We start from the raw sequence: 18400 nt of genomic DNA, 5'->3' as shown, positions 1-18400 counted from the left end.
CAGCTGTTCATATAACTCAGGATTTGAAACATTATCTCATTCATGGAGCAGTATTCAAATATCATGTCACTGCCTTGCCAGAATAGAATTATCTCACAAATCTGGTGATCAAGAGATGACCTTCAAAGTTCCCCTTCCTTGTAACTTTCATTGGGTGTGGATAAGATGGCCGGCCTTCTTGGGAACTGTATACTTTACAGAAATCTTTCCTGTCCCAGAGGTATCTTCCCAACTCTGAGATGTCTACAAAATTTTTTACAAATACTTGCCTAACTACAAGAGGTAGTGTAATTAGTGAAACAAATACTGCAATATCTGTAGGAAAAATCACGCAAAAAAGCTGTTTTAAGAAGCATATATGAATAGGAATTCTGAAAATAACTGGAAAAAACAATAACAAATTATAAAGTTACAAAAACAAAACATATAAAGTTTTTTATTAATTTTACAGTGTTTCACAATACAATTTTCTTAGAAAATTTAATATTGTCACCAGCTTTATTTATTTATAATTTAGATTTCTAAGACTGCTCAACTCAACAGCAATTCAGGGCAGCCTTAGAATATATTCTGAATATACCACAATACAGTTATTTAATGAACAGTGCTTGTTGCTAGAAAGAAATTAAATTCATTGATAGAAAAATATAATACTGGGATTATAATCCTTGGCATTATGTCCTGCCCTGCAGGAATGTATGCCAGATAAAGAAAGAATACTTACGCACAATATCATACATTCTTACAATTAATCAATACTTGTATGACCTAATTAATATCTACTCAATACTATTTGCAAGGTTATGCAAGACATTTTAAACAATGACCTAGGGGACCTAAAAGGAACTCTAATCAACTTTAACTCAGTTCTAAAGGTATTTCTCGGGTTACGACAGTTCACTTAGCAACCATTCAAAATTACAATGCCCCTCCCCAAAGAAGTACTTATGACCCAATCCCGAAGTTATGAAGTTACAACCGACTGCAGAGACACTGCAACATGCCCCTTGCCTGTTCTCCCTCTCCCCCGGCCTGTGGAGAACTAGTGAGGCAAGATGGGGGAAAACAACTATGGGGACCCCAAGGGAGCATGAGATATCTCAGTGAGTTGGGGGAGGCCTTGGTGTTCAGAAGCAGATGGCATGTTCTAGCACTATCTCCCATGAGATAGTTCAGCTGCACTTAACAACCTATGCATTCGATTAATGAATGCATTGAGGAAAGCAGGGAAACAAACATGATCCAGTCAACGAATCCTTAGGTTACAAATGCAAATGGCAGGATCTATTACATTTGTAACTCAAGGATGACCTGTATTCAAACGTCATTCCTACTGACGTCTGTACATGGATAACATTAAAATCAATTCATGAGTATGCTTGCACTTTATGATGTAATGACTGTTCAGTAAGACATTAGTGGGATCCAACCATGTTTTCCTATTTTAAAAAAGTTCATCTACTAAAATGCAATTTTAAAATTTTCTATAATAATTAACCTGCTAGTATGAGTGTTTGTATATTCAAAGATAATGAAATTCTTTTGTAAAAAGACTTACTTGTAAGGCAGTGAAAAAAATTATGTAAAACTGGCAACATTTCCTAATCTTTTTATATGTTTTTATACCTTGCTTCAGGACTTCTTTTTAGTTTTAAAGTTTTAAACAATGGTACATTCTATATACAAGAGTTATAACTTTTATCACAAATATACTTTTCCAGTTAATGTTAGTGGCATATATAAAACTTAACCGTACTATTTATGTAATCTTTTTTAAAAACAAAATGTGGAACGTTTATGAGTTTTGAATGCACCGCATAGAAATAAATGCTAAGAAAATATAGCAATATTTAACACAGGATTAATATACTTTTCCATCATCATCGCTTCTCAAATGCAATTTTCAATGTTTAACATTTTAAATTGTTTTTCATTAAGATTCTCATGTAGTTAAACACTCTTCTAATCACCAAATAGTATATATCTTCTGTACAACCATATTACACTATTATACAAACTTGAAGCATATCAAAATGAATTTTGTTTCTTGTAAAAATTTGCATTTGATATTATAGAAGCCATTTTCTTGTCTTCAAACCACTGCAAATACTCTGAATGCTTTGCTTCCTGGAGGATTCTGTAAACTGTAAAAAAAATGGTTTGAAAAAAATTAATCTTATCATGTACTCCCATTTTACATAGAATGTCTCTATTAAATTTATATATTTATTGCTAATGTCATTACCAGAAGGATGACCTATAAATATTTGGATAGCATTGTCAAGTTACAAGTTAATTTACTGTATATCTAATGAAAAAAGCAATAGTTATTTCTTTCACTAATTAGAAATAGCTTTTCTAGAATTTTCATTGATTGATCTCACAAAAGCCTATCTATAATTACTATTCTAAGAAGAAGTGCAGTGAGCTCAAGATCTAAGTTTGATATAAATCACAAAGTCAACTTCAGCTCTAAAGACACTCAGAGACAGTCTTATTAAGGAATATTACAGAGTCTTCATATCATTACCATTGAAAGCAAGGTATTGATTCATTCCTATTTAAATGTGCTTTTTGCATATGGCCAATACCATAAAAATATGTAAGTGTGATGAAGGGACATTTATAAGGATTCTATAATGGAAGTATAAAATTTGGAATCTATCTTTTTGGATGCCTAAATTTAGAATTTTCAATTTGAGCTTTGTCATAGTTTTCAGTCAGAGTATATATGAAGGAGACAGGCCACAATAGGATAGGTTAAGGTATATTTGTGTCTTTCTCTGAATGTAATTATCACAAAAGTGAAGATTACCAAAGACTTGCCATAAAAACTTTGTTTTAGCTAGAATTTACATCAGAAGGGTCTTAGTAGGAACAAAACCACACTCTATCCAGAGAACTACATTCATGGTTGATTGAAAGACACTGGATGGCTTTCAGAAATTTAGACTGAATGATTTCCAAGGCAAATTGGCATATTTGCAGATTTGGGAGCTTCACATTAGAAAATTTAAAATCTTGTTTAAATAGTCTGACTGCTGCAGACATATTTTAGTTGCCTTTGTGGCTTATAAATAGAATGATCATAAGGGAGATAAAAAAAAATTATGTTGCACTGTGAGTTTGGTAATTTGTTGAATCTAGAGGTAGAAGACAGGATGTAAATAGCTATATTAACTAACTTGATTGATTATAATTAGTTAGTACTTAACTAACTTGATTGATTATAATTAATTTTTCAATTATGAGAATAATCAAAAAGCAGTTTTAAGTAAGTTAGCTAATTTTAAATGAGTAATTTAGTAAATTAGCTAATTAAAACTTTGTGCCTTTGTTTTATTGTAGTTAATTTCTAATTTTCTTCTAAGGCAGAAATGCCCACATTTCTAGTGTTCACACAGACTGACTTGGTAAAGGTTAACTACATTATCTGTATGTAGAGATGGGTGAAAACTAGAGAATAAAATATGATTTTTGTAAGGGTCAATATTATGTCACTATTGTAAATACTGTATTAAACAATAAAAGGAAAACAATACAGCTGCTTTACTTCTTTTAGAATTCCACATAAAAGTATTTTTGTGTAACATTATCAGTTGAAAGTGGCACTGGTGAATGAAGCAGTGGCATCTGCCACAATCTTTGTCAGGGGAAGAGTCAAAAACCACCTCCAAATAAACAGAGGGTTCCTTAGGAAACTGAACAATTTCTCAACCCGGTGATCTGGGATTACACACTGATAAACACTTGAATAATCTGGAAGAAAGCCTACTTGTTCTGCAGTTTAGCTATTCTTCTGGATCATTCATTTGGCAAATTTATGATAGAAAGATTTCATGTAGAATTTGCTAATTGGGCAACATAGGTTGATGGGACGATAATTAACATTATTCTTAATTGTAGATTGCTAAATTAATGGAGTGAGAGCCAGTTTGATGTCGTGACTAAGGCATCAGGCTGGAAACTGTGAGACTATGAATTCTAGTCCTGGTCTTGAGCACAAAGCTAACTGGATGAATTTCAGTTAGTCACTTAGAAATAAGGCAATGAAAAGCACTTCTGAAAAAAACTTGTCAAGAAAACTGCAAGGTAGGTCCAAGCAGTCTCCAAGAATCACACAATTGAATCAAATAAAAAAAGAGATAATATAGTAATGCCTTCTCCAGTAATGCAATAAAAAGTACCAGGAGTACTATAAAGGCATGCTTTGTACCTTTCTGAAAAAATGCCATTTTGAAATGAAGCAGTGTACATTCTTCTCTTATCCACTGGCATGACATCTACAAAGCCGCCTTCATTGCGAATTACTCCAGCATGTACTGCTGTTCGGCAGATACTAGACATCTGAGGGAAATACAGAATAGAAAAATTCCCATATTAGAAAGTAGCGTTGACTTACAAATGATTAACTGAATTTATACAGTATCTTGTTTTTCCTAATGTCCTAAGCAATAGGACAGGGGTGTCAAACTCGATTTCATTGAGGGCCACATCAGGGTTGTGTTTGACCTTGGGAAGGACCAAGGGGGTGTGGCCAGTTCAACATCACTCATGTTGGGGGCTCCTGTGATGGCCCAAGCGCTCTGCCAGCAAAAATGGACTCCCAAGCGTTTTTTGGCTGAGACAGCTTCCTGTAACCCTCTGCCAGTGAAAATGGAGTTTGGGAGGGCTGTGGGTAGCCCTTCCAAGCTACGTTTTCACTGGCAGAGTCACTGCGGACCAGTCCTTTCCTGTTTCCAGAGCAGCCCCAGGGGCCAGATCTAAGCACCCAGTGGGTTGGATCCAGCCCCCAGACCTTGAGTTTGACACCCCTGCAATAGGAGGAGAGTTTGGCTGGGAAGGTCACGAATGGCATTCATGTGACCCCAGAATGCTGCAACCATCACAAATACACGCCAGCAGCCAAACTCCTGAATTTTGATCATGTGATCATGAGGATATTGTGATAGCTGTAAGTGGGAGTACCAGATGTAAGTAACTTTTTTCAGTGCTGTTATAATTTTAAGCAGTTACTAAATGAATGGTTGTAAATTGAAGACTATCCGTATATGGATTCCACAAGTATAAAATTATGCTGGGAAGGAAAAGAATCTTCCCCAAATTCCCCAATCTCAGCTAGCCAAAGATTTGAGAACTATCAGCATTTTGAATTCAAATGCTCTTATCAATGAGAAGTTGGCTTATTCACTGTGATTGAAAGATGTTCAGGAAACTGAAAAATACAACATTCTTTAATATTTCATGTAATACCTTCAGTATTCATACATCTCCCCCAAAATGTATAAATACCTTTATGTCTCTGGATATAAATATTGATGTTCAAAATGGTGTGTCGTTCCTTAAATTACAAAAAGATGTATATATATGCCATACAGTTTCTTTCACTTTAGTGTGGCTTCTGTTTTCAGGGAAGAGTGGGAATTGTTGTTTTTTTACATTATTTTATTTATTTGATGACCATATATTTTAAGTTTTTAAAATCACAGAGAAAACATGTTATCATACTTACATCAGAATAAATTATAGTTCCAATCACTCGGGCGTAATGTGGATTTGCCTGCATACAGTTATGAGGACAGTGGACCCTTTAAAAATTGGGAGGAAAGACAAAGATTAAGGATTCTATATGTATACTATAATAACATAAAAACAAATGTTATCATTGTATTGAATGTAAACAATGAAATATTGTAGAAAAACAGATGTTGACTTTGGAAGCCATATTAATACCAGAAGCTTCCACACTGCCACATTCCTGTGCCTGGGAAATAGGGAGGGGGGATATCATGAAGTGTATGTAGTTAGATATAAATATAATTCTTCTTTTTGGTCAAGGTAATGGTTTTCCTGCACCTGGATGAGGAGTGGTTTAAGGCAAGGGTCAGCAACCTGTGGCTCTGGAGCTGCATGTGGCTCTTTCATCCTTCTGCTGTGGCTCCCTGTTGCCAGTCAGCTCCACAATTGATAGGGCTTTCAAGTTAGGATAGGTAGAGGAAAAAAGATGCTGCATTAGGAGGAGACTCTGTGGTGGGGAAACTGGACTTCTGGTCGGCTCCAGAGTTGAATGGGTTAGGGTTAGGACCTTTGTGGCTCTTTGAGTGTTTAGGGTTGCTAACCCCTGGTTTAAGGGATGTCTCAAGTTGAGACAGATGGTGATTGGACCATGTGATGAACTGATGAGTACAGGAGTTGGTTTTGGCTTTTTGAATTACTGAGGGAAAACCTGGAACTCTCAGATTTGGGTTTTCCCAGATGTACCAGTATGACAACACTAATAAAATTGAACTTTGAGAAAATGCCTGTCTCTGAGTTTTTGATTGGAGTTTTGTTTTGCTGGAATGCTGACAACAGAATCACAGAAGCCAGTTCTACTATCAAATCCAATACTCTACTAAGAACAGTAATTCATATTAAAATATACCTGACAGAAAACTGTCTAGTTTTTATGTGAATACCTCCAATAAAAAGAATCCTATCATCACTGTGGGTAATCAATTCTATTGACAAATGAATAAACATTTAAAACAGAATGCATTGTTTGTTAAAGTGTTGTTCTGTCATATCAATTCAGTAGAGCACATCATGGGATACTTACAAATCTTGCTTTGCTACCAGCTTTTAGAACTATATATACACTGATGCACATAAGTACATTAGATCTTTGCAATTAATGGGAAAATCCTATTGTAAAATAGAGATTGACCAGTTTAATGTCTTGTATTATACTCATAAAGTATAGCAGTCTTTACATCTTAGCAGTTTGACATTCAAAATATGACAAAAATTTAATGTTTCTGAAAAAATAAATAATCATATTGAATGCTTAGCATTATTGTGTGATTGGTTACAAACACTTTTCACAGAATGGGAACAATAATGAAAAGGTTTACCTTGGGCAATGCGTGGCTGGCCTATAAAATGGACATAACTGTTCTACCGTAGTTTCACAAGTGATAGCTTGTACTGAAATTAAACAAGAAAAAATGCACACAGATATTTGCTATAAAGAGACTCATCAATATGAATATTCTATCATAAAAATAAATCCGCACCTGTTATTTTAGAGACAGTGAATGAATTAGCCGATTGATATTTCCTAGAGCAAAAACAGAACATACTGTTATTAGCAGTAATGCCATTATCTTACAATCTTGTACAATATTTTTGACAAGGAAATAAGAGAAACAAAAAATACAAAAGTGAGAATAATGTTTAATAGGGCTATTCAAATTCAATAAAACTATATAACACAATCTGAATAAAAAACGGAGACAACTGAATTATGATCTAAGAATATGTATGTATGTATGTAAGTGTGTATGTATATATGTATGTATTGCCCATCTCTTATTGTGTAATTTTTTTTCAATGTAAACCTTTGTATTTATGCTATTAGTATTACTATTATACAACAGCTATCATAAGAAATACAGTGGAACCTCGGGTCGCGAAAGCTGTCCATGATGACCAGAATTTTCAGAAAAGTCTTGTTTCAGGTTGTGAGCACATCTTCAGATGGCAACCAAACACAGCCGCAGCGCTTTTTCCTGCCATGGCGATTTCCTCTTCAGCACCATATTTTTTTGGGTCCAGGCATGCGCAGTTGGTTGTGCTTCTGGTCATGACCAAATCAGGTTGCGGCCGTAGACCTGAAATGGATTATGGTCGCGACCCGAGGTTCCACTGTAATCTACAATCAATTGCATTTATATCATTGATACATAGCCTAAAACATGAATGGGCAATGTTTTCAGCCCCAAGGTCTATGTAGTTTGCTGTATTGCGCAATCAACATGCATTTGTGCCACAAACATGTATTCTTTCCTACACTAATAATTTTCAACACTCAAACTTCTTTCCTTTTTATCACTTAATCTGCTACTTGGATTGATTTACAAATCAACAGTAAATCAATCCAAGTAGCAGTTTAAGTCATTGGTTCCCTACAATTAATTGCATTTATCAAAGATTGACTTGGTCCTTTCAAGTCATCTCATCAGTTAATCAGCTAGATAGCAGATACTATACTGTTTGGTTTAATTGAGAAAGAAAGCCAGTGGTCCATATTGTACTACCCAGATCATCATATTAATTGGGTAATAAATGATGAAAAGCATTGGAAATGCTCTTAAGTCCATATACTTAAGGATTATATTTTGGCCATTTGTAGCCTACATCAGGAAAGTGTAATTTCTGTTGGCCTAGGATAAATGAAATATTTGCTTTGGGGGGGGTTGTAAATTCAGAAGCATGCATAAAGACTTAGCTCCCTTAATTTCTAGAGATGGGGGAACAAAAATTATACTGCTGAGAGCATGATCTTACTGTGCTGATAGGGTTTCAAAAGTGGATCTGTGGGAGCTGCATTTATTTAGTATGAAGTAAATCTGTCTTTCTAAATGGACTCAAAACATTCTGCATAATCGAGTAACAATATCTTACACGGTCAACTAACTCAAATACATAATTAAAATAACTTAACCTAACAAATCAAAAACAGATTATAAAGACTAGTAGAAATAATGCAGTTAATAGAAAGATCCTTAGAGAACCAATGGAGATGACTTCAGACAAGCTTTCATAGTTCTTATAATATCATGCAATACAGCATTCATTAATGACCACTTCTGAAGATATATAATAGTACAAGTTTTATAATTATTTATAAACAATTCCCTAGATTTGTTTATATTATATTGAAAACTTGAGAACCAATTTGTGAGGGAATATTTCATTTTTATTTACCCAACTGACTGGACTCCATTTCTTTGGGACTTTATGAAGTAATTTCTTCTTCCTAGTCTGGTAACATCAACCCAGCCACCATCATTGTCTAGGATACCATAATGTATTGCAGCTCTACAGATGCTTGATTGCTAGGAAGAAAAGAAAAACAGAAACAGAAATTAAGTTCAATCAAACCATTATTTTTATACATTCTTCTATTACTGTAGAAATAATATTTTGTGTTTTATTAAATTTGGAAGCATGAAAGGTTCACCATTAATTCCATATTGAGAGAGGTGAGTTAACAAATTATGTAAAAATCAATATTCCAGTATGATTCTATGCATGGATTATTTTAGACATTTAGTGCCCAGGTTTTCAATACATTGAATAAAAACTAATAAAGATAAGAGAACCTCAAATTGCTGCCAAAATTAACAATTTGATGTCATTTTACTGAGCAAACACTTTGTCAAGGGTAACACATTAGTTAAATTTCCTAGTAAATTACAAAGCAAAATGCTATGAATTACAATATCTGTACCATGTCATAATAGACACTTCCCACAACTTTGGCGCTGCTGTCCAAACATCCAGAAGGACATTCATACCTAAAGAATTAAAAAAAACACAATTTGAGAATAGTAGAAAATAAATTTGATTTTTAGATAAAATACACACAATACCAGAATTGATGGATAACCATGAAATATCTTACCTATTACATGTTGTTCCTTTGCACTGGTCTCTTAACCGTAGTTCACAGGAAACAATTTGAGCTGAAGGGAAAAGCAGGTGATGTTACTGCAGTGTTTTAGGACAGTTTGGTGAATCAATTGACAACAACAAAAAATAATGTTATAAATGAAATTTCCTTACACATCTGTTGTTTGCTTATGACTTCATTTCTTTCACTATTATCACGGGGAGATGCTTGTGATTGCACTTGATTTTGTAATGCATTCTGAACATGTAACTGATGTCGTTCAACTTCATTGGTTTCTATCTCTGGAAAGTAATGCCTTTCTGAACTTTCTGGTAAAGCAATTGAAAGGAATAAGTGCTATTTTTCACAATGGCTTCATTCAATAGTTATAATTAAGAATGGCATAAATATGACATGTTTAATCTTTGTTAGACATGATAAGGCCAAGGAATAATCCTGTGCATATTTCTTTGAAAATAAACTCTACTGTAGTCAGTGGAATTTACTCCTAGGAACTTACTTAAAGGATTACAGACTTAAGTACTTCTTGATCCCACTATGCCTAAATCCACTGAAATCAATGAGCTGGTTGGTTTGTGATTGTTTTACTACCAGCCATCATTAATGATATGAGATTATCTAGTCATGGCACTAAGTGAATGATACACACAAATGTGATATACAGAATTCGAAGTATAGTACTAGAAAAGCAACAAAATTATCAGTTCTTTTCTTAGTATTCAATATAAAAACACTTATACAAGCTGCAACATAATGACAAATGGAGACATATGAGGTCATTTGAGTGGTTCAAAAGGGGGCTCCCTACCAAAGTTCTAATGAATACATATAGATCAAATTTCATACACCAAATGTATTATTCTTAATTTGTGAAATGAGCTTTGGTTGCATTCAGAAAAAGAAACCTAAGAGTTTTATTAATGAATTTATATGAATCATGGAGGTTCTGACAAGATGGAATTATAGAGATATTTTGCAAAATTGTTTACAAAAGCATTTATGTTTAAATTACTAAATCCATGCCACACTAACAAAACAGTAATCTGTTTAACTGGATGAAATATTTGCAGTTTGATTAACAGATACTGTAATTTATGAATTAGAATAATTAATATGCTGATTCTTAACTCATCGGAGTTGGTGATTCAGGATCTTATAAATGCTTACAAAAACATAATTAGTTGTATTGTTATACCCAATGTTCTTCATAGGAAAAAAAGAACCATTATAGAACCCTAGAATCCCTATATAATACCTAAGTTTCATTATAAAATCAGAAAACAACTGCTTGCCTCCTAAAGGATCAGCAGAATGACATACCTGGCAGAAAACACATTCTTTTTCTGATTACATACCTTTATAACAAAGATTTTCTCTGCAGCCTCCCCCAAAACTTGGGGGACATTCAGAACATGGACGGCCGTGTTTGTATGGGGCATGTCCCCACCAATTGCCCCTAAGAATAAAAAACAAAGTGATATAATGAAATGAATGAAGTGCCTGATCCATAGTGCCATGAGAAGCACTATTCCTGTTGATTTGTCACACCTCTGCCTCTGAGGCATAGAAGGACAGCCTAAATGAATGATATAAACAATATCATCTCAGACTGCATACTATTTATTTTTTCTATGGTTGGAATTTCTTCTTGCAGCCTAGTATGAATTGGTATCAGTTGTTCTCAAGAAAGAGCCTTGAGGAAGGCAAGCTAGTGGTTCATTCATTCACTTATCCTTATTCTGGCTTGGCAGCAGACTTCTGCCAGGGTTTATTCAGCAATCGATTTACAAGGGAAGAAAAAGTGGGATGGTGAAAGATAAGAAAGTTTGCTGAGATGCAATTTGGAAAGACTTGTTCAACAAGCTAAAAGCAGCATGCAACAGGACAAAAGGGAAGCATATGATTGAAATATGGGTATAAACTGCTACCCATCATTTTAGTTTAGACTTTCATTCTGACATCCCTTCAATGTGAATGCAAGCTTTTTTTTTGCAACTTAGCGCTTCCTCTGCTTTTCCTAGAGACTGCAATAGCTGAATGTTTGACGACTGAGGTCATAAATCTACATAATCATTGTCAGACTGAATAGTCACTGAATGAAGCAGTCGTTAACTGAGCACAATGTATAATTCCATTGATACAATGCAGGTTTACTGTGCTCATTTTAGAATAAAATAAAAAGAATATTGGATTGTTTTGAATATACTATTTGAAGACCAGCATGTCATTGAATGTAAGTATCAAATTTATTTGAACAGTAGCCAGTCAATTATCTTCTATTATTATCTTCTAGCTTTACAGATTACAATGAATGCTCTGAATATTGTGCTCTGGTTTATACTGATTTATATTGGCTAGCATTCTGAAAATTCAAAATATCTAGCATTACTCTGTGTTAAGAGTTCCTGAAGCAGGCTTCAGGAGATACTGTGCAGAAAGCAGAAACCAGCGCAGAAATGCATCAACAAAATCATTTTGTATTTTTTACAGTTTATATTTCAAGATAATTACATATTCTATGGCCAATTCTAGGTCTGTTCCAAGCAAAAGGTTTAAATACTGATTTCCTATCATGATTCCAATCTAAAGCAAAACACAATCCTAAATAATTTTATTAAATAGTGGCAATCGGGAGTTAGATATGCTTTTATGTTAAACATCTTGTACCATAATACTTACTTGGGTGAATAATTGCACACTAAGTAAATTGCTTTTGGCCATATTTGTCCCCATACATTCATATTATGACACAGGTTGACTGCACAGCCTACTCGGTTACTTGTTGCCCATACCACCTGGAGGGAAAAAGGAAAAGTTTTAAAACTTTAGCCAAATTTGAATTCTGATGAGCTGCCATAGAAAACTAATATTCCTTTGGAGAAAAAGGAACACATTGCACCTGAAAATTTCCCTCAAAATTGGGCTACTGAAATCTGTCCAGTGTAACAAGATTACCCACATGAATTCTGCACAACTGCGTTTTACCAGTTAAGGGCATAAACTGGATTTTTGTGGTGAGCTACCTTAGTAATTGGCTGGAGTCATGGATTTCATTGTGCTTATAGCCACTAATGTCACCTACATGGACTTCCATGAAGGATCATCTCTTAATAACTTTGAATTTAATTTTTTCCGTTTACTGTTTGGTTTTTAAAGATTGATAACGTTATGTTGACTTTCCTAAGTAAACAGACAGGAAACACAACTAGATGAGCTAAATCTTCTTTGCTGTAAGGCTACATTATCAGAATCCTACAACTCTGAAAGTACAAATTTTCCACCGGTTACTTTTAATTGTTAGATCTATTAGGACAGTTCCTTCTTATGTTTTTTTTCTTTGACTATTAAATGACTGTAGCCTCCTGCCTCCTCTTATCCGATGGCTTCCTAGGCAGTATCTGCTCTTCCCTTTCCTTAAGGTTATACATGTATTCCCTTATATCTTCAGATTGGCAAGCATTATTGAAAACAGTGGGTGAATTTCGTTAATTTTTTAAAAAATATTCAACTACAAGCTTAAATATCTATAATAAAAGATTTTGGAATATACAGCAAAATTATGATTATTGTTGGCTTTAGAAAGCTTTAAATGGATTAAGGGCTCAGATGGACTTGGTTGAAAAGTTTGAAAATAATTGAAAGAAACCTTTCTCATGGGAAAATAATTTTGTTTATATTTTGAAACCGATAGGTTTCAAAATGTTTGATGTTTGGGTACAGGAAGTCTTTCAGCATTTAAATCTATTATACAATCAGGTATTATTGAACAGGAATAGGCATAATTGAATAAAATTGAAACTGACTTACAGGTGGATTTAAAAATTATAGATTGCAACTAAGAAAAGAAAATAATGTATTTACAAATGAAATTAAAAGAAGATTTAAGAATTAAAAAATAAATAAATACAAATAATAAATTAGAAAAGTGAAGTGGATAAATATTTTATATTCAATTTACAAACAGGATTTGCTGGGGTTGCAAAATTACAAAAGGGGCCTGACAAAGATGACAACAATTGTAAGAGAATAGACAATGAGAGTATAACAAATCATCATTGGAAGAATACAAAATACATTTATTTATTCATGGGTAATTTAATGAGTTTCTATTTCTGGAGGTGTTTAATTATTTTCTGATTGGGACTGGGAATGATGGCTATTTCGGATAATGTTTAATTGCTTTTGGACAGGAACTGGACTTTTACTATTTGAAGAGATGAAAGGGGATCTGTTTAAATATAAATGAGGGTATAAATAAATCTATTTATAATAATATATATTTATACTATATAAAAAGGATTCAAATTGGATGTAATAGATAAATGTTGGAATACTTATATTGTTATTTCAAAAAGAGAAAACAAGTTTAATATAATGATCTCCATTAATACCCACTAATATAATCAAACACCAAACATAAATGTGAAGACTGATCGTAAAGTTACTTTTTTATCACTCTTACAACTGTAAACAGTTTCTAAGTAAGGCAGTTCCTAAATCAGGAAAACTTTTATTATTAAAATGGAAGAAATTATACATTTGAAAAATAAATAATTTTACTTAAAATACATGTTTTAATAATATTAATTCCATTTTAAATTATTATTGCTTTTGGTACATATGAATATTGTTTAATATGAATATTACATTGTTAATCAGATTTAGTTAGGGATGAGAAACATCTATTGTGTGAGTAACTTTAGAACTAAGTCAGTTTTCTTTAGCAAAATTGTTACATTTGTATTTTGGTCCAAGCACACAAACAAATATCTAAGCTTTATCCAAGGGCTAATTGGTTCATTTCAGAAAATAACCCAGTCTGTAAATTAATCAGTTCATTCATCAACCAAAATACTAGTACATAAATATCCTGATATATTCCACAAAATTCATATCAAAATGTGTTCTTAGAAAAAGGTTATCTGCAATGGTAACATATAGAAATAAAGAATAGATAATACAAACTATTTTTTTAAAAAATGGGAAAATATTTTTAAACACAGATACAACTTCCATGTAACTTACATATTTCCTATCATTTATCTCTTGATTCTACCATTCCAACATAAAGTGATGAATTCAAACGTTTTTTTTAAGCCACACTCACCTGAGTATAATGAGTACATACAGGACCAGAACATCTATAGGGGCAATAAGGATTGCACTCTTGAGGATATGGGTAAGTAAAGTCTCTCACTTCATCATACCATGATTGGACATGAAATGTTAGAGGTCTATATCTATAAAAAATAAGAAGAAATTGCCAAATCATTCAGGTATATATTATCAAAAGGAACAATGTTTTTTTTTTTCACTTTTAAACTAAGAGTGGCATGATGGGGTGTTTTTTTACCTTCCCCAATGTGCTCCCAAATTCTGACCAATGGATGGAAGAAGACCTGCAGGTCCATGTTCCCAAAGACATGTCTCAGCCCAGGACTGAGCTGATCTTTCCAACTCTGGATCCCATGTCTATATTATAAGGATTAAGAGAAAATATAAACATGATGTGGTTTTAATATATGTTAACATTATTAATACTTTACTCATCCCTAAAATACTTTTTTAAATTAAAAAAGAAGAAAAAAAATGTAATTTTTTTCATAAATGTGCCCCTATATTTTAGATCCCCTGAAGATTATTCCTGCAACTATACCACAAGATATTAAATATTTTAATTTGTTAATGCAAAAACAACAACAACTTCAGAGTAAATTTATACTTTTATTTTTTTATAGTTCCTCTGTAAACTACAGAGTAGTTTGAGCCTGAATTTCTTAACTTCTTGGCAAATACAACAGGTATGAAGCTGGCACAAATATACACAAACACAAAAAGATTTCTGAATATTGATCCATGACCAATGCTAATTGAAATATACATACATATATTAGTGGGCATTAATGGCAAATTTTAAATGCTTCCAAAAACAGATACATATTAAACAATAACTGAGACCACCTAACTTGCAGATTAGATCCATTCCAGCAACAAACTGAGACTTTTGTCTTAAGAGAACTAGAGTCAAGGCTTCCCAATTTGACACAGTGTAATGACATCCATCAAAATCTGCATGCCTCTCTCTGCTATCCAACTTGAATATAAGTAACTGGTTTATGTTCTCTTAGCCTGACTGAGAATCTGGTCAACAATCCCACTTCTCTCAGCAGTTTTGCTACAGACTCATATTGTTGTGCATCTTCTTTTGGATATTTGTGCAATATAATGTCATATATAAAAAAGGGTAAGACTTATATCATAGTTCCACATTGCTCCTCCCTCAAGGATATTGTTGCCTTTTAAAAAATACTAATGGAAAAATTTTGTGTGTTTGGTGTGCTGCAACAGGAAGGCAAAAATAGATAACCTAATTACAAGTTTTTTTATGCCCCAATTATGACTCCGTATCTATGCTCAATTTTTTTGCAAGTTTGTTTGAAAAGCTGTTGGTATTTGGATTAAGAGACCAAATCAGAATCCCTCTGAATTGCAAGATAATAGATATAGATTATCCATGAACATTTCCTTCTAGGAATCATTTCCTTCTAGATGAACAGCAATACTTCAGCTGTTCAACTCTAAACCATCAACAGAGGGCAAAAAAACATATTTTTGGTTCCATATAATGATCATCTGGATCTTTGCTGCCAAGATATAGCAGGCTAGCCAATGGGTGAGTGGTATATGATAATGATGTCCAAATGTGAATGAATGAAACTTGCATTCAAATGATTCAATTCACTGAATGTTACCTGGCCTGAAACTAGGCTGATTTATCCATGGTCAATTTGTGAAGTTTAATATCCAGTAAAAGATTGTGAAGAGACTGAGAAGATAATGGAAGCATTCTGACTCTTAATTATGTCTTTCCCTTTACAGCAGGGCTGTCAAACTCGCACCCCGCAAGCCAGATGCGTCACATGCTGGCCACACCCACACCCAGTTTAGCAAAGGGGGAAAGTCACGATATGTCACATGACGCCATCATGAGGACATAAATTTGACACCCCTGCCGCCCCATAATTTCTACACAAAAATTATTATTTTTTTCCTGCCTCTTCATAATTTCTACACAAATTTTCTCTGAGTCATAACAGTAGGTAGCTTCTAGAACAATGTTTTTTTAAAATTGGTGCTGTTTTTAAACTATCAAGTTTCATAACAAACTCACTCTCTTATAAAAATTAGAAATCACAAATCATATGATATTCATCCACACAGCAACCTCAAACCAGTTATTTGTCTATTTGAGCAAAACATTTTACAACACTGATTTAATTTTATTTCATTAAGATCTCCTAATGCCAGCTCTGAAATGAAGGAATGGTTCAGCTCAGTGAATAAGCAAGGCTGTGAACTTCAGTTTATATTTTTTTCCAGACATGTGCCTTCCAAATGACTATGTAAATCAGACATAATTTTTCATCTATTACATGGGATAACAGGATTGATCTTTGTCACCAGGTTTGCACTACTGAGTTGCTTTATAATGCTAAAATTTTATCATTTGAAATACGCTAAATAAATGTAGGTAAAATTATAAAGCACTAAAATTATATTAGCATTATAATTACTAAAATTATAAAGCAAAAGCAGGAAGGCAGAGAAGAGCAACAAAGAAGAATAGGGAAGTGAAGGCTAAAACAAACTGATAGAACAATCTGTCAATATGTTTTAACCTTTAGTCCTCTGTTCTTCTTGTTGCAGGAATTGGGCATGTCTAGTTTAATGAAAAGAAAGACTAGGGGGTGACATGATAACAGTGTTCTAATATCTAAGGAGCTGCCATGAAGAAGAGAGAGTCAAACTATTCTCCAAAGCACCTGAAGACAGGACAAGAGCCAATGGATGGAAAGTAATCAAGGAGAGAACCAACCTAAAACTAAGGAGAAATTTCCAGTTTCCAGTTAGAACAAATAATCTGTGGAATGATTTGCTTCCAAGAGTTGTAAGCATTCCAACTTTGGAAGCTTTTAAGAAGACATTGGACAACCATTTGTCTGAAATGGTATAGAGCTTCCTGTCTGAGCTGGGGGTTGGACTAGAAGACCTCTAAGGTTCCTTCCAACACTGTTATTCTGTTATTCTGTAAATATGTGTGTTTTCTGGAGAAAACACATTATTTAAATATAGTTATATGCATAATAACATATAAGATTTTACATGTAAATTCATGACTCCCCTTGTATTATTTTTTAAAAATAAAACAATAATAAGAAAGTTCTATCAGATACTAAAATCAAAATCCTGCAGTTCTCAGCATTTGGGAAGAAGAGAGGAGAAAAAAAGGAAGTAACTGAAGATGCTGGCTGAAAGGAAAGCCTACAAGTTTTACAAATAGTAAAAGCAGACCAAAAACATCTAGAGAAAAAGCTACATTTTATTTATATTATTTATTTATAAACTTTGATTGTTTTATTTCCAACAATGTGTTGAGTTTTGTTGATAGTAAAAGTCTCAGGATAGCCTTACTAGCTGTGATTGGTGGCTGCCTTGTAATACATGCAAATATGGCTATGACCTAGTACAGGGGTGTCAAACTCGTGGGCCACAGGCCAGATGCGTCCCGTGCTGGCCATGCCCATGCCCAGTTTAGCAAAAAGGAAAAAGTCACAATAAGTCACATGATGACACCATGACAATGCGACTTTGACACCCCTGATCTAGTAAATGGATAAAATGCATATCAAAACTCAATAGCCATCTTACTCAGTTAAAAAAAAAATCTGATGTAAAGAGGGCAACCCTTATTCAAATAGATTCTATACTACCTATGTAGAAAAGCCTTTAAAATACTACCATTCTAATTACTAAAATAACTCAAGATCCTAAAATACCAAGTTACGTTCAGTTTATCGAAGGTCACAATTTTCACTCTGAAGTAGGACATACTTAAAAAATCTTTTAAGCACTGTTACAAAATAGAGAAGAAGGGCATCCGTG

The 18400-nt window shown here is 33.6% G+C and overlaps 1 protein-coding gene across 2 annotated transcripts in view; it reads right to left on the bottom strand.

Moving 5' to 3' along the window:
* Positions 1-420: 420 nt before the first annotated feature.
* The window catches only part of CRISPLD1 (cysteine rich secretory protein LCCL domain containing 1), a 31834-nt gene continuing 13854 nt past the window's right edge, over positions 421-18400 (bottom strand). For both annotated transcript variants that reach the window (XM_026691550.2, XM_087961879.1), the window contains exons 3-15: positions 14811-14929; positions 14565-14697; positions 12137-12252; positions 10813-10913; positions 9610-9765; positions 9449-9509; positions 9275-9341; positions 8749-8879; positions 7056-7099; positions 6894-6966; positions 5513-5588; positions 4217-4347; positions 421-2144 (exon numbers count right to left, since the gene is read on the bottom strand). In XM_026691550.2, coding sequence (XP_026547335.1) covers positions 2093-2144; positions 4217-4347; positions 5513-5588; positions 6894-6966; positions 7056-7099; positions 8749-8879; positions 9275-9341; positions 9449-9509; positions 9610-9765; positions 10813-10913; positions 12137-12252; positions 14565-14697; positions 14811-14929 — 1260 coding nt within the window. In that variant the 3' untranslated portion in view covers positions 421-2092. The remainder of the gene's footprint in view (positions 2145-4216; positions 4348-5512; positions 5589-6893; positions 6967-7055; positions 7100-8748; positions 8880-9274; positions 9342-9448; positions 9510-9609; positions 9766-10812; positions 10914-12136; positions 12253-14564; positions 14698-14810; positions 14930-18400) is intronic.

This window comes from Notechis scutatus, chromosome 3 (assembly GCF_049901735.1).
Source record: "Notechis scutatus isolate UNSWTSFEM ecotype Mainland chromosome 3, rNotScu1.2, whole genome shotgun sequence".
Taxonomy (NCBI): domain Eukaryota; kingdom Metazoa; phylum Chordata; class Lepidosauria; order Squamata; family Elapidae; genus Notechis; species Notechis scutatus.
This window is presented reverse-complemented; position numbering and strand designations above follow the sequence as displayed.